The sequence below is a fragment of the Hemitrygon akajei genome, chromosome 1 (genome assembly GCF_048418815.1).
Source record: "Hemitrygon akajei chromosome 1, sHemAka1.3, whole genome shotgun sequence".
Taxonomy (NCBI): domain Eukaryota; kingdom Metazoa; phylum Chordata; class Chondrichthyes; order Myliobatiformes; family Dasyatidae; genus Hemitrygon; species Hemitrygon akajei.
Window position 1 is genome coordinate 76,473,320 of NC_133124.1, and position 22,344 is coordinate 76,495,663.

Consider the following 22,344-nt stretch of genomic DNA (forward strand, 5'->3'; position numbering starts at 1 on the left):
AGAAGACATTGAATATTGTGATTGAGACCACTGTTCTAGTTGGCTTAATATATTCTGCTGCGAGACAAAGTTGGCTTCAATCATCTGTATTGTTATTTTCTTTTATATTATGCATTTCTTGAATTATTTTTTCAAGCAAGGTTGGATAGAAAAAAAATTTCAAACAATGGCACTGGCAAGAAATGGTTCTCTCATATTTCAAGACAAGGTTTACATCTCTAAATTGCTTGCTCTAAACCATTTACAGAGACAACTCTGCCTTGCATTGTTAAAAAAACCTTTACATTTATTGGCTGCTTCTAGCTTACCTACTACTATCCAAGGTTATCACCAACAGAACATACCTTTGCAGACTTTAATTTGGTCACTGCTGGTATTTTAAATGTGACCCGTACAAACGCAGAAAAAAATATTAGATCTTAAGTAAGGGTCCAAGACATTAAAATGGTTGGAACCCCTGGATTAGATTGATATTGGAGTAGGAAGCAGGTTGGCACAACATTGTGGGCTGAAAGGCCTGTACAGTACCATGCAGTACCATGTTTGACGTCACAGTAAAAATCACCATTCATCTTCCACCTTGTAAAAAGTCTAGCGAGCCAATTATTTCAAATGAAATCAAGTACTCATTTCTTAATGATGAGAATTTCTCCACACATCTTAATACATAGATGTATATCTGGTACTGGTCATTGAGACCTGGTTAAATATGCAAGAGTAATGAAATTTGTAGATTTTCTCCACTCAACTGATTTTATGGAAGTACAACTGTGACCCACAGAGGGTTCATTCATGCAGAATTCTGCTCCATGTACTCAGAAATCCAATTGAAACAGAACAAATACATCAGTATACATAAAGCACAGTCAATGAAAGAGGACCACCAATTTGGTTTACATCACTGGAGGCTTCTTACATGGCACCAGAGATGCCGAGGGATCAAACTATGCAATGTAAGAAAAGGCATTACTATCGACTCATTGATGCTGGAGGACGATTATCAGCAAGGCCCAGAGGTCAACAGTTTTGAAAATTAATCGTCTAAGAGCATTGAAAACAGGCCCTGTGGACGTCGTCTGAGCCAGTCACATTTGCCAGTGTTTGGCTGATATGCCTCTATCTATCCCAACCATGTAACTATCCAAATACCTTTCAAATGCATGAAGTGGTAAAGCCAGGTATAGTTTAAATTCGATCTGCTTCTACCACTTTCACTGCCAGCTCATTCCATATACCCAGTACCGTCTGTGTGGAAAAAGTTGCTCCCCAGTTCCCTTTTAAATCTTTCTCCTATCACTTTAAATTCATGTCCTTTAGTTTTAGATTCTTAAACTCTGGGAAAATATTGTTCCCACAGTCTGCTGTTAAGATGTTTAGATGGCAACTTTATGAAAAATATTACTGCTTCTTTCCCCCAACCACCTCAGGAAATAGAAAAAGCTACCTATTCCGAATGAACTGCACTATACACTAACTTTACTAATCTAAAATAAATGGCTAAAACAAGAGGTCTATTAAAAACAGATGTTTTGTTGAATGCCAGATTTTGAGATGCTATGCATATTTTAATGGTTAAATGAAATAATACTATCCAACCATACTGCCCATAGCATTATTAAAATCCAAAAGTTCACAAAGAGCTGATCACCCATAAGGCTTGACAGACCTTATTTTGTTGACAAATCGACCCTTGTTATTAAACTTTGAAAGTGGCTTCATTCGCAGCTCCACTGAGAGGCAAGAAACTCATAATCATGTCACATGTTAAAAACACACTTAAATCCCACTCCAGTGAAGGATGGTAGAAAATACAAGGATTGAGTAAATGTTCAATATGCCAAGCCTCATGTTCATTTAGCATTCATGATGCAATTAGTGAATTTAAATGTTTCCAACAAGCTCAGTTTCCAGATAGCATCAGCTTCACACATTACCCTCTTCCAAAGTAAATGTTCTCACATTAATTACCCCTTAAATTGATTTGGGCAGACAATTGACAACATGTAATCTGTAAATATCTTTTTTATTCTCCAGTCCTGCTCAAAGGATGTCAGCTGAAATGTCAACTGTACTCTTTTCCATAGATGCTACCTGGCCTGCTGAGTTCCTCCAGCATTTTGTGTATGTGGCATATAATCTGTAAAATTCATTTAAGATTTCATGGTATAATGCATTATTCCTCCAGTTCTCAAACAATAGCTTGGGATTGATAATACCTTTGTTCCATTTCTGTTGTGGTAACTCATGAAGCCAAAATGAGTGTAATCTGGTCTCTATTGTTTACACTTCTGACAAGTGGACTCAAGGATTTCAAAGCTATTCCAAATGCCCTTCTCCATTTCAAAGTATTGAAGTCTTGGTTAGGATATTACAATTATTCTAAGGTTTTGAGAATATTCTTAGACATGTCTGAAGACAAAACCTTGCAGATGCTGAAATCTGCAAGCCCTATCTGCAGTATCTTGCGGATACTGTTGTGGGCTGTATCAAAGGGGTGATGAATCAGCATACAGAAGGGAGATTGAAAACTTGGCAGAATGGTGTAACAACACCAAATTCTTGCTCAGTGTCAATAAGGAGCTGATTGTAGACTTCAGAAGAGAAAAAACAGAGGTCCACGAGCCTGTAAATGGAGGATTAGAAGTGGACAGAGTCAGTAACTTTAAATTCCTAGGTGTCACTATCTCAGAGGACCTGTCCTGGACCATCATATAAATATTATTGCAAATGTAACCCTCAGGTTAATTTAGAGGAAGACAGCCTCCGGACAGGCCAAACTTGAGAAATCTTGTTTGGGTGGATACTGCGTGAAATCCCGTTAGAAATCAATACTACGAAATAACAAACAGTACACAATATACAATTAAACAATTTAGCTTTATAATTCTTAATTTGACTATAGGGTTAGTAAAGAAACAAAAAAGAAAAAGGGGCCATTGTCATGAAACAGTCTAATATGCAACTTTGAAGCTCAGTTGGTGTCCCGTTCTGGCATCTCCTCTCTCCATCTTCCATTGAACAAAAGACCGCAAAACCTTCACTCAGTCACACAAGAAAAACATCTCCCCTCATTGGCCAGCGCACATTCCAAAGCCCCCATTATGTCTAGTCATAACCCAAACACTGCACTACAGAGAAACCATTACATAAGCAGGTTGTTACATAAAGAAAGGAGCCTGTGGAAGTTCAGCATGTCATTGAAAATCTAGGCAAACTTCTATAGATGTGTGGTGGAAAGTGTGCTGACTGGCTGCATTACAGCCTAGGACGGGAATATCAATGCCTTTGGAGTGGAATATCCAACACAAGGTAGTGGATTCGGTCCAGTACATCACAGGCAAAACCCTCCCAGCCATTAAGCATATCTACATGAAATGTTGTCATAGAAAAAGGCATCCAAAGATCCTCACCACCCAGACTATGCTCTTTTCTCACTGCTGTCATCAGGTAGAAGATACAAGAGCCCCAGGACTCACTCCACCAAAATCAAGCACAGTTACAACCCCTCAACCATTAGGCTCTCAAACAAAAGGGATAGCTACACTCATTTAAGGACTATTACATTGTTATTTCATGCTCCTTATTTATTGCTACAGGCAGTCCCCGGGTTACGAACGAGTTCTGTTCCTGAGTCCGCCTTTAAGTCTGATTTGCACGTAAGTCGGAACAAGTACATCCAGTATTATTTAGCGTCAGTTAGTCAAACGTTTGTCTAAGTATATAGTATACATTTTACCTTTCTATGCATATAAAACACTTAAGAAACACATGTATTCCAATAATTAAAACACTGCATTGCTTAGTAATAATTACAGCTTTCATCAGGGCAGGGCCTTTCACATGCTCCATTATTTTCACTTTATCCGTTATCCTTTAAAATTGTTCTGATCGTTGACCGACTGTAGCCTAATGCTTTTCCAATGACCAATGGCGTTTCACCTCTTTCCAAATGCTTTATTATTTCCACCTTATTTTCAATCGCGATCGCTTCCCATCAATGGATCAGAAACACTGTGGGCAGCGGGTCCCGAGCTGCACCGGGTCTTAAGGACCGCCGCACTGAATTCCCCGGGTCCGAAACTCCACCGCACTGAGACAGGTTAAATGAGATAAGTGGGGGCTGTGCTGGGTTTGGGTATTTGATCCTCCACAATATTCCGCGTGGGAATTAAAACTGGAGATGGCAGTGTTTTTTTTAAAATGAGGTCGAGTTGTGAGCTCGACATCAACCCGGCACGGATGGCATGGGAATCACAGGATCGACATCAACCCGGCACGGGAGCAGTCTGTCACTGGATCGAAATCGGGAACCTCTATTTTCAAACCCGGCACTAATCCCACTGCGTCACCAGCCGACCGGAATGTGGGGGAGGGGGGGCGGGGTCAGGGTGAATCTTGCCAAGAAAAATTTAAGCCAAATACAAAGTTACACACTCACAGTGTCAACAGCAATGATTTAAAATGGCGGACGGCATCGCGATCCGGCTTATAATGGCGGACAGCGTTCTCCTTCCTCGGTTCGTCAGTACGAGTTATCCGTAAGTCAGACGTTCGTAACTCGGGGACTACCTGTATTTATATCTGCATTTGCATAATTTGTTCAGTTTCTGATGTTTACAGTTACTATTCTATAGACAGGGAGGGAGGCAAAAGAGGTGGGGATGTCGCACTGTTGATCAGAGATAGCGTCACGGCTGCAGAAAAGGTGGACACCATGTCTATGGAGTCCTGTGGTTGGAGGTTAGGAACAGGAAGGGGTCAATAAAGTCAATAACTTTACTGGGTGTTTTTTTTAGGCTGCCCAATAGTAACTGGGATGTCGAGGAGCAGAAAGGGAAACAGTTCCTGGAAAGGTGTAATAATAACAGAGTTGTCGTGATGGGAGATTTTAATTTCCCAAATATCGACTGGCATCTCCTAAAAGCAAGGGGGTTAGATAGGGTGGAGTTTGTTAGGTGTGTTCAGGAAGGTATTTTTACACAATATGTAGATAAGCCTACGAGAGGAGAGGCTGTACTTGATTTGGTATTGGGAAATGAACCTGGTCAGGTGTCAGATCTCTCAGTGGGAGAGCATTTTGGAGATAGTGATCATAATTCTATTTCCTTTACAATAGCATTGGAGAGAGATAGGAACAGACAAGTTAGAAAAGCGTTTAATTGGAGTAAGGGGAATTATGAGGCTATCAGGCAGGAAACTGGAGCCTTAAATTGGAAACAGATGTTCTCGGGAAAAGTATGGAAGAAATGTGGCAAATATTCAGGGGATATTTGTGTAGAGCTCGTATAGGTACGTTCCAATGAGACAGGGAAGTTATGGTAGGGTACAAGAAATGGTGTACAAAGGCTGTAATAAATCTAGTCAAGAAGAAAAGCTTACAAAAGGTTCAGAGTGCTAGGTAATGTTAGAGATCTAGAAGATTATAAGGCTAACAGAAAGGAGCTTAAGACTGAAATTAGGAAAGCTGGAAGGTGCCATGAGAAGGCTTTGGCAGGCAGAATTAAGGAAAACTCCAAGGCATTCTACAAGTACGTGAAGAGCAAGAGGGTAAGACATGAAAAAATAGGACCTATCAAATGTGACAGTGGGAAAGTGTGTATGGAACCGGAGGAAATAGCAGAGGTACTTAATGAATACTTTACTTCAGTATTCACTATGGAGAAGGATCTTTGTGATTGTAGTGATGACTTGCAGCAGACTGAAAAGCGTGAGCATGTAGATATTAAGAAAGAGAATGTGCTGGAGCTTTTGGATAGCATCAAGTCGCTGGGACCAGGCGAGATGTACCCCAGGCTACTGTGGGAGGCGAGCGAGGAGATTGCTGAGCCTCTGGTCTCTGCATCATCAATGGGGACGGGAGAGGTTCCCGAGGAATGGAGGGTTGCGGATGTTGTTTCTTTATTCAAGAAGGGGAGTAGAGATAGACCAGGAAATTATAGACCAGTGAGTCTTACCTCAGTGGTTGGTAAGTTGATGGAGAAGATCCTGAGAGGCAGGATTTATGAACATTTGGAGAGGTATAATATGATTAGGAGTAGTCAGCATGGCTTTGTGAAGGGCAGGTAATGCCTTACGAGCCCGACTGAATTTTTTGAGGATGTGACTAAACACATTGATGAAGGAAGAGCAGTAGATGTAGTGTATATGGATTTCAGCAAGGCATTTGATAAGGTACCCCATTGCAAGGCTTATTGAGAAGGTAAGGAGGCATGGGATCCAAGGGGACATTGTTTTGTGGATCCAGAACTGGCTTGCCCACAGAAGGAAAAGTGTGGTTGTAGATGGGTCATATACTGCATGGAGGTCGGTCACCAGTGGTATGCCTCAGGGATCTGTTCTGGGACCTTTACTCTTCGTGACTTTTATAAATGACCTGGATGAGGAAGTGGAGGGATGGGTTGGTAAGCTTGCTGATGACACAAAGGTTGGAGCCGTTGTGGATAGTGTGGAGGGCTGTCAGAGGTTACAGCAAGACATTGATGGGATGCAAAACTGGGCTGAGAAGTGGCAGATGGAGTTCAATACAGTTAAGTGTGAAGTGGTTCATTTTGGTAGGTCAGATATGTTGACAGAATATAGTATTAATGGTAAGATTCTTGGCAGTGTGGAGGATCAGAGGGATCTTGGGGTCCGGGTCCACAGGACGCTCAAAGCAGCTGCGCAGGTTGACTCTGTGGTTAAGAAGGTGTACGGTGTATTGGCCTTCATCAATCATGGAATTGAATTTAGGAGCCGAGTTGCAATGTTACAGCGATATAGGACCCTGATCAGACCCCACTTGGAGAACTGTGCTCAGTTCTGGTTGCCTCACTACAGGAAGGATGTGGAAGCCTTAGACAGGGTGCAGAGGAGATTTACAAGGATGTTGCCTGGATCGGGGAGCATGTCTTATGAGAATAGGTTGAGTGAACTCGCCCTTTTCTCCTTGGAGCGAAGGAGGATGAGAGGTGACCTGATAAGAGGTGTATATGATGAGAGGCATTGATTCTGTGGATAGTCAGAGGCTTTTTCCCAGGGCTGAAATGATTGCCACAAGAGGACACGGGTTTAAGGTGCTGGGGAGTAGGTACAGAAGAGATGTCGGGTAAGTTTTTTACTCAGAGAGTAGTGAGTGCGTGGAACGGGCTGCCGTCAACGGTAGATATGATAAGGTCTTTTAAGAGGCTTTTAGATAGGTACATGGAGCTTAGTAAAATAGAGGGCTATAGGTAAGCCTAGTAATTTCTGAGGTAGGGACGTGTTCGGCACAACTTTGTGGGCCAAAGGGCCTGTTTTGTGCTGTAGGTTTTCTATGTTTCTATGTATACATTTGCTAAGTATGACTGCAGAAAAAGAATCTCAGGGTTGTATGTGGTGACATGTATATACCCTGATAATAAAGTTACTTTGAACTTTGATCTGGTTCAAAAAATAAACAAACTGCTGGAGAACTCCATAGGTCAAGCAGCATCTGTGGAGGCACAAGGGTTCTGCAACAACCAACATGGACTCAATGAGCCAAATGCCCCTTGTAATGAAAAATGAAATTATGCACTGGAAGGCCTAATAAGCACTGCCCACAGATAAGTACTCATCAAAAAGTTTCTGACATAATACGAAATAATCAGGTTTTGTGAGCCTTCACTGTCAGGTTTTTAGAGTGGTGAGAGGTTGCAAGCAGACCTTTATTTTGCAAATGTTTCATGCGACACCAATTCTTATTCGACCTTAGAATGAATCCATGACTTAGACATCTATCTCTAAAAGCAAACCAACAAAAATGTTGCTTGCAGACTGCAATCACCGAGTTGGCCTGACTTTGGCTCAGGAGAGGAAGCAACTGTTGTGGAGATTCCCATCTGCTCTGAAAGGGCATTATACCAGTGACCAAGAGCAGCTTCAGCAGGTCACATCACTATCGCTAGGTTGCTCTCAAATCTATCATGAAGATGTTAATCATGGCTAGAATTAAATTCTGCCTGAACAAGAACCTGGACCCATGTCAATCTGCCTACCACCACACAGGTCTACAGCAGATGCTATCTCAATGATTCACAGCTCAGCTTTGGGCACCTAGACAACAGCAATACATACAGCAGGCTGATGTTTATTAATTAGAGCTCAGCATTCAACACCATCACTATTAATCATCAACAGGCTTCAAAAATTGGGCCTCTGTATCTCCCTCTGCAACTGGATCCTCAAGACCAGTCAGTGCGGATCCATAACATCTCCTCACTGACAATCAATACAGGTCACATGCTTAGCACACTGCTCTACTCTCTGCACACTCATGACTGTGTGGCTAAGCACAGCTCAAATGACATCTATAAATTCGCTGATGAGAAGGCATATGGGAATGAGACAGATTAGCTGGTTGAATGGTGTCACAACAACAAACTCACACTCACCATCAGTGAGACTAAAGCAATCGATTATGGATTTCAGGAAGGGGAAGTTAGGAGGTACACAGAGTCTTCACTGAAGGACCAGTGGTAGAAAATGTAAACAGCTTTCAAGTTCCTGAGCATCAGCATCTCAAAGGAGATATTTTAAACCCAGCACATTGATGTAATCATGAAGGCTTAACAATAGTTCTACTTCTTTAGGAGAAGGTACCTACAGATGTACAGTGGAGAGCATTTTGACTGGTTGCATTACAGCCTGATATTGAATCTCCAATGCACAGGACTACCAAGGTTGTAGACTCAGCCAGTTCTATTATGAGCACAACCCTCCCCACTATCAAGGGCATCCTCAGGAGATGGTGCCTCAAGAAGGTGGCATCCATCATTAAAGGTGCTACAGAAGCCTAAAGACTCCATTGCCTTTTGCACTGTATTACTGCCACAAAACAAAATTCAGGATATATGTCAGTAATAGTAAAGCTGATGATGAAACCTGATTCTGAACACAAGTGTTCAGAACAATTTCTCATTTGTCTTATGCACAACTTCTATTTCAGTAGGAAACATGTTGGAAGTTAAGTGTAACACTGCAACAAAACTGAGAAAAGGGTTAGGGCAACGTTGCAGCCTTGTACTAGTCTACACTAATATTGAGTTTGCAGTAATCTCCAATTAGCTAGGGCTCACTTACCACCAGATGAAGACCTTACTCTGGCAAGACTGGTACAATGAACTTTCTGAATTTCAAAGTTTTCCCATAGGTGACTCTTGCTCCTCAATAGAAAGCTGGAAACTTGGATGTCAGTACTTTTGTGGGCAATTCCAAATACAGACCTAAAAACTTGTCTGACGATATACAACTCAGGCTTTGAAGCAAGCTGATGTAGATCAAACAAACTGCCTTTTAATTTCAAAGGCACTATTGAATCAGAATAAGGAATTTGTCTTGGGAGCTGCCTCTTAATAAAAATGTGTGGATGCTAGAAATCTGAAGCGAAAAAAAAAAACAACACTGGAAATACTTAGTATGTCAGGCAGCACCAGTGCAGAATTAAAAGAGCTGCTTTTAAAACCCAGCCAACAACTGGGTGGGGGGGGGGGGGGGGGGGGCGGGTAGGGCTATTTATCTAGAATCCATGTTAGAACACAAATCATATCCAAATAAAGTAACACAAAAGATTTGTAATTATAATAGAAAAAGCTGTTTATTTTCAGCAGTTCAAGTAGCACTAGTATTTTCCTGGCCACACCATTCATTTTACACACCCTTGAGAAATATTCTTCATCCTTATTTATCCAACAACTGCCCACTCTGGAAATGGGTGCACACTCAGACCCAGCTTTAGAATCTAGAATGTATTTAAATCTTACATACATCCCAAAACGTGTGGGAGTAAAAATCATTGCATTATTACTATTGCAATGTACAAACATATGTATTTAAGAATCTAATGGCTTGTAGAAAGAATCTGTCCCACAGCCTGTTGTTCTTGGTTTTAATGCTATGGTAGCATTTGCCAAACGGAAGCAGCTGAAACAGTTTATGGTTGGGGTGACTGGTGTCCCCGATGATCTTCCAGGCCTTCTTTCTGCACCAGCTGCCATAAATGTCCTCAATGGAGGGAAGTTCACATCCAGATGTGCTGGGCTGCCCATACCACTCTCTACAGTACCCAGCGATTAAGGTTGGTGCAGTTTCTGTACCAAGCAGTGATACAGCCAGTCAGTATGCTCTCCATAGAAGGTCTTAAGGATTTGGGGGCCAATGCTGAACTTCTTCAGTCGCCTCAGGTGGAAGAGACGCTGTTGTGCTTTTTTTTGCCACAAAGCCAGAGTGTACAGTCCAGGTGAGATTATCAATGATGTGTATACCAAGGAACTTGAAATCACTCACCCTCTCGAACTGCAGACCCATTGATGTTGATCAAGCCAAGCCAGTCTCCGTTCCTCCTATAATCCACAATCAGCTCTTTTGTTTTTTGGACATTGAGGGAGAGGCTGTTAGCCTCGTGTCATTGTGTCAGGGTGTCTCATTACCGCTAGAAATAAGGCCGCTCAAAGTCGTGCTGTCTGTGAGTTTGATCAGCGGATTGGAGCAGTACAGTCGTGGATGTAAAGGGAGTAGAGAAGGGGACTCAGAACACAACCCTGGGGTTACCTGTGTTGAGGTCAGAAGGGCATAGGTGAAGGACCCCATCCTTACCACCTGCTGGCAATCCGATAGGAAGTCTAGGATCCAGCCGCACAAGGTGGGGTGCAGGTCCCTGAGCTTCTTGTCGAGCCTGGAGGGAATTACGGTGTTGAATGCTGTACTGCAGTCCAGGAACAGCTTTCTAAAGTATGCATCCCTCTTCTCCAGGTGAGTGAGATCATTGTGTAGTGCTGTGGCTATGCCATCATCGGCAGACCTGTTCCAATGGTATGCGAATGGTAGGGGTCCAGTGTGGGTGGCAGAATGCTCAAGATGTAGTCTTTAACCAGCCTTTCAAAGCATTTGCTTATAATTGAGGTGAGAGCGACAGGACACCAATCGTTCAGGCATGCTACCTTGGTTTTCTTAGGTACAGGGACAATGATGGATGATTTGAAACAGGAGGGCATAATACACCGGGAGAGGAAGAGATTTAAAATATCCGTAAACACCAGCCAGTTGTTTAGCACATACTTTAAGGACATGCCCTGGGATGCCATCCAGCCCCATTGCCTTATGGCTGTTGACACATTAGAATGTTCTACGTACCTCGGCCAAGGTGCAGGTCTCATCAGCAGCTCTCCTTGGTGGTTCAGTCCTATCGACCTCAAATTGAGCATAAAAACCATTTAGCTCATCTGGAACCAAGGCAGCAATGTTGGCTGAACTGCTGCATTTCCTCTTGAAGTCCACGATAGTGTGCAGTCTTTGCCATATGCCGCATGTGTCATTGTCAGAGTTGTGACGGGATTTTGTCCGTATTGCCGCTTTGCCACCTTGATGGCTCTATGTAAATTATAGGGGTATCTCGAGTTCCTGTTGGTCTCCGGAGGTGAAGGCTTTATCCCTTGCGCCGACAGCAACACACACTAAACTATTTATCCAAAGCTTCTGAGTTTGGGTAGACCCGGATCAATTTTTGGGGAACAATGTCTTCAATGCACATCCAAATGAAGCTTGTGACCACCTCTGTGTATTTGGAGATACTCTCAGCTTGAAATATCTCTCAGGTGACGCTATCAAAGCAGTCTTGTAACATTGAGTATCATTGGGTTGGACCAGCAGTGGGTAGTTTTCACTATGGCTATTTTCTGCTTCAATTTCTGCCCGTAGGCAGGCAGAAGCAAGATAGAGGAATGGTCAGCGTTTCTAAACAGAAGGAGAAGTACTTTATAGGCATTGCAGAAGGGAGAGTAGCAGTGGTCGAGCAGTGTGTTGGCAGAACTTTGGTTAAGCTCTGATCATTGATGCTTGCTTAAAGTCTCCAATGATGATGAAAGCAGCCTCTGAGTGTGTGGTTTCACGGATATTGATGGTTTTGCAAAGTTCATTAAGAGCCAGGTTGGCATCGGCCTGTGGTGGGATGTACACAGCTGCAATAATAATAGACATAAATTCTCTAGGCAGCCAGAAAGGTCGATATAGCAGCATAAAGTACTCCAGATCCAGGGAGCAAAAGGATTTGACGGTGTGCACACGACCTGGGTTGCACCTACCAACACACACCATGAAACATACTCCTCCACCTTTACTTTTCCCAGAGAGGTCATTAGCCTTATCCACTCGGAGATTCAATGGCTTGGTCTGGCATTTGCTCCGACAACCAGTTTTCAGTAAAGCACAGATATTACAGTGCTTTGTTTCCTGTTGTGAGGATATTCTGGCTCTTAGCTTGAACATCTTGTTGTCCAGGGACTGTATGTTGGCCAGGAGTATGGTAGAGAGCAGCTGCCAATTTGCACACCATCTTAACCTAGTCAAGACTTCAGCTTTTCTTCCTTGCCTCTGGCAACACTGCCTTGGTAATGCCAGTGTGGTGAATGAACCTCCTGTGGTTCGTGGTTTCTTTTGATTGTTAAATCAGGACCATTCTTGAATTATTTATTTTGTTTTTGCTAAATTGAGTGTGCTGCTTCTTTTTAAGCAGTTTGTCAGGTTCTGCCCCACCATATTGTCTGTGCACAATGTTCTGTGCTATCAGTTTCGATCAAATAACTTATGAAATATTGCATAAAAGACCCCAATGCAATGAAAAAGATGAATCACACCTTTACTGAACAACACTACACTAGCAACATTGTCAGGAATAGGTTCTCCGATTATTCATGTGGAGATGAATCATAGGATACCTATCTTTGACTCAATAATTTCCCTCAGCCACAGTCAAAGGTTTTTAGAGCACTACTATTTTCCCAATTTTATTTCAGAAATGAGGTAGACAGATTTAAAAACACAAGCAGAAAGCACCAGAATATCATGTTTTCAAATTAGGAAAAAAATGGATTTCCACAGCAATGCAAGATAGCAAAAGGGATCAGTAGTAGGAAGAACATCAGATTTCAAATATCAAATTATATACATTTTGTTCACACTCTTTTGTGCCTTTCTATTAACCTGACACAGACTATTCAAGTTGATCAATTTAGCAAAGTTTTCTTGTTATTACCATCTGAGGTAGGGAGCCATTCAACATTTCAGAAAGAGCTACTCCTGCATCAGATTTCTGAATAGTCCTTGAAAAACTACTTTGTTATTCCTTTTGTTTTTTCACTATTTTTGTAATTTATTGTAATTTTGCCTGCCACAAAACAAATTTCACATCCAAGTCAGTGGTAATAAATCTGATTTTTAAAAGGAGTGAGCACAAATTAAAGAATTTTTTTCCCCTGCTACCAAAGCCTGTATGGTCCACCAGGCTCAAGAAGAGCTTCTATCCCACTTTTGGCTTTGAATGGATCTCTTATACAAGATGGACTCTTGGCCTCACAATCTATCTCATTATGATCTTGTATGTCATCATTTACCTGCAATAAGCTCGCTCGGTAGCTTTTACTCTTTATTATGCATTGATATAGTTTTATCTTATTCCACCTCAATGCACTGTGTAGTGATTTTATCTGTATGAACAGTAAGCAAGACAAGCTTTTCATTATCTAGGTATATGTAAAAATAATAAACTGGTACAATTTTTTAAAATACCACATGCACTGAGGAAAACAGGAATTTGATATTCTCCAGCAAAAGCTGGCTATTCATTCAGTTTCTTTTAAATGGAGAATTGAACATTTATTTAATTGAAAGACACTAGGTACAGACAAAGGAGTACCACTGATCTAGAAAACCAATGAAGATACAACTTCCATCCACAATGGAACAAACAGCTTGCTTCTGCAAGGTAGCTTCATAAGAAATGAAGTACCACTACCAGGGGTTCATAAGAACATAAATAAAATCAGGAGTAGGCCATCTGGCCTGTCAAGTCTGTTTCACCATTCAGTAAGATCATGGCTGATGTGGCCATGGACACATCTCTACCTACCTTTTCTCCATAACCCTTAATTCCCCCACTATGCGAAAATCTAACCAACCTTGTCTTAAATATACTTACTGCAATAGCCTCCGCTGCTTCATTAGGCAGAGAATTCCACAGATTCATCACCCTCTGGGAAAAGCAGTTCCTCATCTCTGTCCTAAATCTACTCCTCCGAATCTTGAAGCCGTGACCTCGAGTTCTAGTCTCACCTATCAGTGGGAACTTTCCTTCCTCTATCTTAGCTATCCCTTTCATAATTTCATATGTTTTTGTAAGATCTCCTCTCATTCTTCTGAATTCCAGTCAGTACAATCCCAGGTGCCTCAATCTCTCCTCATAGTTTAACCCCCTATCTCTGGAATCAACCTGGTGAAACTCCTCTACACAGCTTCCAAAGCCAGTGCATCCTTCCTCAAGTAAGGAGACCAGAACTGCACACAGTACTCCAAGTGCAGCCTCACCAGTACTCTGTACAGTTGCAGCATAAACTCCCTGCTCTTAAATTCAATCCATCGAGCAATGAAGGCCAACATCACACTTGCCTTCTTGATAGCATGCTATACCTGCAAACCTTTTGTGACTTATGCACGAGCACTCCCAAGTCCCTCTGCACAGCGGCATGCTGCAATTTTTACCATTTAAATAATAAACTGCTCTTCCAGTTCGCATTTACGAACATTGTACTCCATCTGCCATACCCTTGCCCACTCGCTTCACCTATGTTTCTCTGAAACTTCTGCACAATTTTCTTTGCCACTCAATTTAGTATCAGCAAACTTAGATACACTACACTTGGTTGCCTCTTCCATATCATTTATATCATTAACAGTTGCAAGCCCAGCCCCGAACCCTGCAGCACACCACTCACCACTGATTGCCAACCAGAGTAACACCTATGTATCCCAACACTGCTTTCTATTAGTTAACCAATCCTCTATCCATGCTAATACATCACCCCCAACTCTATGCATCCTTATCTTACAGATAAGTCTTTTACATGGCACCTAATCAAGTGCCTTCTGGAAATCCAAGTAAATCAAGTCCATCTGTTCCCTTCTATCCACTGTGCTCATTATATCCTCAAAGAACTTCAGTAAGTTTGTCAAACAGGACCTGCCCTTGCTGAATCCATATTGCATCTGCCTGATGGATCCATTTCTTTCCGGATGCCTCGCTATTTCCTCTTTAGTAATAGCTTCAAGCATTTCCCCAACTACAGGTGTTAAACTAACTGGCCTATAGTTACTTGCCTTTTGCCTACTTCCTTTTTTTGGACAGCACCATGACATTCACCATCTTCCAATCTGCCAGACCCTGCCCAGAGTCCAGTGAATTTAAGTAAATTATGACCAAAGCTTCTACTATAACTTCTGCAATTTCTTTCAGTACCCTGGGATGCATTTCATCAGGACTTTCCTTCAGGCTCATAAGTTTAATCAGCACTACCTCTTTAGTGATAACTTTTATCAAGATCTTCACCTCCCATTGCATCCATAACATCTCTCTTTGGCATGTTAGACATGTCAGCCATCATGAAGACCGACATACAATAGACATTCAAAGCCTCTATTTCCTCATTACCCAATATCAATTCCCCCTTCTTGCCCTCCAAGGAACCTAACTTTAGCCACCCTTTTCCACTTTATGTAACTACAAAAACTTTTACTATCCGTTTTTATATTTTGTACTAGTTTTTCCATAATCTATCTTCCCTTTCTTTATTGCTTACTTAGTGGTTCTTTGTTGCTTTTTAAAGCTTTCTCATCTTCCAGTTTCCCACTACTCTTGGCAACTTTGTAAACACAAGCTTTTAGTTTGATGTCTTATTTTATTTCCTTAGTTATCCAAGGCTGGCTCTCCCCAGGCTTACATCTCTTGCTTTTAACTGGAATATACTTTTGTTGAGCACCATGAAAATCTCTTTGAAAGTCTTCCACTGTTCCTCAACTGTCCCACCAGACAGCCTGTGTTCCCAGTCTACACTAACCAAATCCTCTTTCCTCCCATTGTAGACACCATTGTTTAGGCATAATACACTGGTTTTCAATAGAAACTCAATCATACTGTGATCACTCTTTCCAAGAGGATCCCTAATTTTACCAGTCTCATTGAACAGGACCAGCTCTAAGATAGCACTTTTTTTTAATGCCATGGACCCCTACCATTAACCAAGGGGGTCCATGAACCCCAGGCTGGGAATCCTGGAACTACACAGAATTAGCTTTTTATTACATCTCGAATCTGCAGGGTAAAAAAAACAGGTAAAGCACTTGGTCATCTTGATTACAGCTATCTCTGTGTTGTTGTGATATCACAGAAGGCTCAAGTTGGGCATGAAAAGAAAGGAAATATAGTCTTATAAACAGGTAAAGGAAATAAGAAGTTTGAGTCTAGTTTCTGAGACCAGTTAATTATTAATTTAACTGAATGGGGAATGATAACTTGGTAATTAGGAACTCAGCTGATTATGGAAGTAAAAGAAAGGACAATGAACCTTGGAGCTTACTGAAAGCTGCAAAACAGGAAAAATGTAAGAGTAAAATATCTAAAAAATATACAAGAGAAATCTAGTATATAATGCTAGAAATCTTGAGCATTACAAAATTCTGGAGGAACTTAGCAAGTCCGGCAGCATCTATGGAAGGGAATAAACAGGACTGGAAAGAGTAGCAGAAGCCAGAACAAGGTGAAGGGTAGAGAAATACAAGCTCTGGAAATGTTTACAGTTTATTACCCTCCATAGATGCTGTCTGACATGTTGAGTTCCTCCAGCATTTTTTGTCTATTACTTAAGAAAAAATTACTTTTGAGTTGGAAGCCAGGACAACAGATATTGGCTAAAAGAAACATCTGATTGCTTAGGAAGATTTGCACATTTGGGAATTAAAAAAAACTGATCAGTTCTTAATATCTGATGTTAACTGTGGAATGGTATTGTTTGGAAAGAGGGAGATGGAAATAAAGTTATTAATGACAGGTAAGAGGTAAACTTCAGTGTTTCCAGAGCTCCAAAGTAATTTTGGAATAAACTGCTGACTTTATTAGATGGCAAGGTAAGATATTGCATCTGAAGTGAAACCCCAGCAGTTAGTTATGTTGTAAAGTATCACAGGAAAGCAGGAACATTTTTTACTTATAAGAGCTGTGGCATAATAGGTAGAATTACTGGTTTTGGCTCCAGTGAACCATGTTCAGAATCTAAATCACTGACATACATCATGAATATTGTTTTCGTGGCAGTGGTATGGTGCAAGGTACAAAATTTACTACATATCAAATCAATGATTTGATTTACTACATCTCAAATGGTGAGGGTCCTTAATTATGGAAGATGCCCTCCGTGGTGCAAGAGTTCCGTCTGTTATGTAGCTGGTTGAGCCTACAACCTTATACAACCTCTTTGATCCTGCACATCGGAGCTTCCATACTAGTCATAATGCACATCTGCAGAAAACTGCTGGAATCTTTAGTGACATACCAAATGTCCTCCAAAGAAGGGAACTGGCACGCCTTTTCTGTGATTACATCAGTGTGTTGGGTCCCTGATCTTAAACATGACCTTGGGTGCAGTGTGCACAGAGTTGTTAGACACACGAGATAATGGATTGCTGGGCTACAGAGAAAGGGGAAAAGAAAAGGAAGGATGGGATTGTTCCAGCACGAATGCAAATAGGCTAAATGACCTCCTGCATTATATCCTGCAAGCAAATAGAGTGGATTACTGTTTCTAGTACAGCATGTTAATTTTCATACTAAACCAAAGATTATATAGGACCTTAGAAGCTAATCCTTTAGACAATTTATTCTTAAATAATGCAAATTATTAATAACTTAATTTAAAAATACAGAAAAACAATGAATCATGGCCAAGTTATATAGGCCTCCACTGAGAAACATGAGGAGGAAATGGCAGCATGACTGCTGGTAACCAAAAAAAGCTTCCAGTTAATGAGGAATGAACAAAAGAATTGAAGTACATGGTTTCTTCTTATTGTAATTTAAAACAAAATACAACCATCCCCTGTATATAGTTCCCTAATAACTGATGTAACCTTGGACATCATCCCCTCCTCAAAAAAACATTGATAGAGTGTTAATTTGGAAACAATAAGTAAAGCTTGTGAACTTAAAGCAGGGAGCCACAAGCAGACAAAATATAAAATTATTACCAGGCCAACACAGTGCCAGTCAGCATAAAATAAATAGATTGATACCTAGAGTAAGACATTTGTGATAATCAAGATTATTTCCAATCTTCCAGAATTCACTTTCTGCCAAGCACCTATGCTCCGCCCACCAGAAAAAAAATGGGATCTCCTGGTGACCACCCATTTTAATTCTACTTCCCATTCCAACATGTTAGTTTATGGCCGTCTCTACTGCCGCAATGAAGCCACACTCAGGTTAGAGGAGCAACAGCTTGTATGCAAGCTGGGTAGCCTCCAACCTGGTGGCATGAACATTGATTTCTTGAACTTCTGATAATTGCCACCCCAACCCCACCCCTTTCACCATTCCCATTTCCCTCTCACCTTATTTCCTTACCTGCCCATCACCTCCCTTTTGTATTCCTCCCCTTCCCTTTCTTCCTTGATCTATGCTTTCCTATCAGATTCCCCCTTCTGCAGCTTTGTCTCTTTCACCAATCAACTTTCCAGCTCTCTACTTCACCCCTCCCCCTCCCAGTTTCACCTATCATCTACTACCTTGTATTTCTTCCTCCCATCCCCCACCTTCTCACTCTGACCTCATATTTTTCCTCCAGTCCTGGTGAAGGGTCTCAGCCCAAACCGTCAACTTTTCCATAGTTGCTCCCTGACCCGCTAAGTTCCTTCAGCATTTTGTGTGTGTTGCTCTTGGTTTCCAGTATCTGCAGATTTTCTCATTTGAGATATTATGTAGTTAATGTCATGAGAGGTCTAATTTGCAAATAATACATTATCACAACTTCCATGAAATAAAAAATATGAATGAGGCCACTCAACTCAAATCTTCAGAGTTCTATGAATGAGATCATCTGTTTAAATGACACTGCTATTGGGTAAATATTGGTCAGGTCATACTCTTTGTCTTAAAGTCTTTTTCCCCATTTGTTCAGTGGGTGTGGATGTCATTAGCAACAATATTTACTGCCTCTCACTGATAGCACTTGAACCGAGGAGGAAGTTAAAAGTCAACTGAATTGGAGAGTTTGGCAGATTCCCTTCACTAAAGAACAGTGAAGACAGAATTTCAACATTCCAATGGTTTTGAGCTTGCCATCACCTACAGTATATTGCCATGGTAGACTTTGAACCCATGTCCATAGATCAATGGTTCAGAACTTGGCTATTAGTCCAGCAACTTAACTGCTACACTACCCTACCCAACTGTGTGAACGAATCATTCACATCAACCCAAGAGGATAAAGCTTCAGTTTAATTCTTCTTACTAATGAGACAATGCTGAATGTTAGTAAATCAGTAATGCACTCATGCGTAAGCATGGTTTGCATTCTCAAGTTTTTGGACTCGATTACAGACTACTGAACCAAATGCAAACACTTAAGGTAATATTGGACTTTTAAATTCCAGACTAATAAAGTTTACAATTATTGCACGTCCAATAACTAAGATTAGTCTCCATTTATCACAGAATCAAAGTCCCAACTCTTCTGTTCTCAACTCTTTTGCTGTAATGTTAATACATTTTAAAACATGTAAAACTATATATTTAAATTTTCCATATTCAATAGGTCTTAAAGTATTTAACAAGTCTCCAGGTACAATTTTAAATGGATGCAACAACTTTTCAATACAGTGGAATCTGGTTAATAGGTTCATCAGTTAATCAGGTAGCTGTTTATTTGGGTCAAAAACAAAATCTAATTGAGAAAACAGCCAAGATTCCCTTCGTTTATTTGGGACACAATGCTGCTTAATTGAGACAGGACACTGTGGCCAAACAGTTTCTAAACAGTGGCAGTCGTGTGAACAGGTAGGTAATACAAAATGCTAGATGAAATCGGCAAGCCAGGCAGCATCTCTGGAAAAAAGTAGTCGAGATTTCGGGCAGAGACCCTTTGGCAGCACTCAGCCCAAAACATCGACTATACAGTACTTTTATTCCCCACAGACGCTGCCTGGCCTGCTGAGTTCCTCCAGCATTTTGAGTGTGTTACTTGGATTTCCAGCATCTCCAGATTTCCTTTTGTTTCAGGTAGGCGTTAGGTGGACCGAGGAGGAGTGAGGAGCTGATGGGGAGAAGAGGGGGGCAAAATTGAGAGACAGAGGCGGATAAGTGATCAGTATACTTGGACAAAGAAATGTAGTGTAGCGGTTAGCGCACACTATTACAGCTTGGGACATTCTGGAGTTCAGAGTTCATTTCCAGCACTGTTCTGAAGAAGTCCATGTACATCCCCATGGAATGAGTGGGTTTTCTTCAGGTCTTCCGGTTTCCTCCCACAGTCCAAAGACATACAGGGTAGGTTAGTTGGTTATTGTAATTTGTCCCGTGATTAAGTTGGGTTAATAGTGGGACAGGAGCCCGAGGGAACAATTCCTTACCCTTCCACTGATACTACTCTACCTGTTGAGTTACAGTACTCCAAATTCCATCTACAGTCCCTTGCAGTTACAACATTCTTTCCCTACACATAATTTCACCCAACTGAAAAATAGCAAGAAAACACCGAGTCAGCAAGATGTTTTACAAACCATTTTTTTAAACTGCTGACCATTTTGGCTCAGGTTAATACTTAATGAAACAACACCGCCACAATCTTTTGCACCATTCTGCGGTTTCGCACTTGCATTATATTTATTACCATGCATTGTTCGCTTGTTGAGCAAGTAATTCACATCGCACCTTGTTCGATACAAACTGAATTCCTCCGCCGAACAAGGCAATATCTGCGCCTGATACAACTTCGCTGGTGAGCCTCCCCTTAACACAGTGCAACCTGCACATCACCGCTTCCCTTTGCAATGGGCTGCAACAATTAAAACACTCTCAGGCCAGCAAAAACCGTGTACTCTCGGGGAGGGATGTCAAGTGTGGCAATTAAATGGCAAGTGTCCCCCTTCCCCTCACGAACACTGCAGTAATAAAAACCTGCCCTGCGCATACCCCGGTATGAGTGAGACCCTGGTGCTTACCTATTCCGGGCGCCACATAGATAAAATAGAGGCAGGAGGAGGAGAGGGAGAAGAGGAAGATGAAGACGAAGAAGGAGCGGTTGGAGAGACGCAGGACTTTCTTTAGCATGCTGCCAGACGGGTGTGGCCCAGCCCGTGGGTTACAGCCTAGAAGGCGACGACAGAGACGGGGCTGGGTGAGGAGGGGTTAATACTGCGGAGGGAGCGAAAGTGGACAATCCGGCAGCATGTTGGCCGGAGCGACGGCAGGCTGGTCTTCTTCTTCTTCTCCCCCTCCTCCTCTTGTTCTTCTTCTTCTCCCCCCTCACCACCGGGGAAGGCAGAGAGCGATTCAGCCGCACACTCGGCGCCTTCCAGCGACCGGCAACGTCGTCTCCCCTGCCGGCCTCGGGTTGATGGAGGGAGAAGGCGGAGTACCGGCCCGGTCGTCATAGAGACCCTCGCGAATTCGTGACCTCACAGAGCGCACGCTGACGTCGTAGCCCGCAGCTGTGCGTACGCGCGCAACCGCCTTCGCTCCATTTTTTTCGCAGCAGGTCGAGAGGCGTGCGCAGCGAGAGCACGTGATTAGCGTCGGACGCACAGGCGCAGAGAGCCGCCGTTCGCCCGATGACGTTTCCTGATTTGAGTTGACCTTTGTGTCTGGTTTCTGTCACGATTTCGTGACTGTTTGCATTTACTCAGGCAGCCCAAGGTGTTAAGACTAGATAACTCACAAGGTTGAACAACCAGTGTTCTGCAAGCCTCGAGTTTGATTCCCGCCATGCCATTTAAATTCAATACAATATAGAACAGTACAGCACGGGATGGGCCCTTTGATCCACAATGTCTCTATCAACCATGACGTCTATGTAATTCCAATGTGCCTGCACATGGTCCATATCACTCTATTACTTTCAAGATCATGTTTTTATCAAGAAGCTTCTTAAAATGTTACTATCATATCTGAATCCATCCTGGGAGCCCTTCCAGGCACCCATCACTCTGTGGGGGTGGAGGGGGGAGACATGCCTAGACATCTCACTGAACTTTCTCCTAGGGATAACTTTGGTCTCTATCCACTGTCTACAAAATGTACTTTGAGCAATCTATGAAACATAGAGGCAGCACTATTGATCTTTTGGGCAATAGGAACAGGATGCCATGATATCATAGCGACTCATAACCTCTCTTTCCTTTCTGTCACAGCCAAACTGACTTGGATGTACGATGCCCTCCTTCATCATCACTGAATTGATTTATAATGTTTAAAATTATTAAAGACTAAGGAGATTAGCCTATGAGAAAACATTAAGATGCCTGGAACTATACAAG

The 22,344-nt window shown here is 41.9% G+C and overlaps 1 protein-coding gene across 2 annotated transcripts in view; it reads right to left on the minus strand.

Annotated features, from left to right (window-relative positions):
- Positions 1–21,543, minus strand: part of b4galt6 (UDP-Gal:betaGlcNAc beta 1,4- galactosyltransferase, polypeptide 6) — an 88,084-nt gene extending 66,541 nt beyond the window's left edge. Inside the window, exon 1 of one of the 2 annotated variants that reach the window (XM_073045962.1) lies at positions 21,031–21,543. In XM_073045962.1, the coding sequence (XP_072902063.1) occupies positions 21,031–21,139 (109 nt within the window). In that variant the 5' untranslated portion in view covers positions 21,140–21,543. The remainder of the gene's footprint in view (positions 1–21,030) is intronic. The other variant, XM_073045953.1, reaches the window with a different exon arrangement.
- Positions 21,544–22,344: the final 801 nt, after the last annotated feature.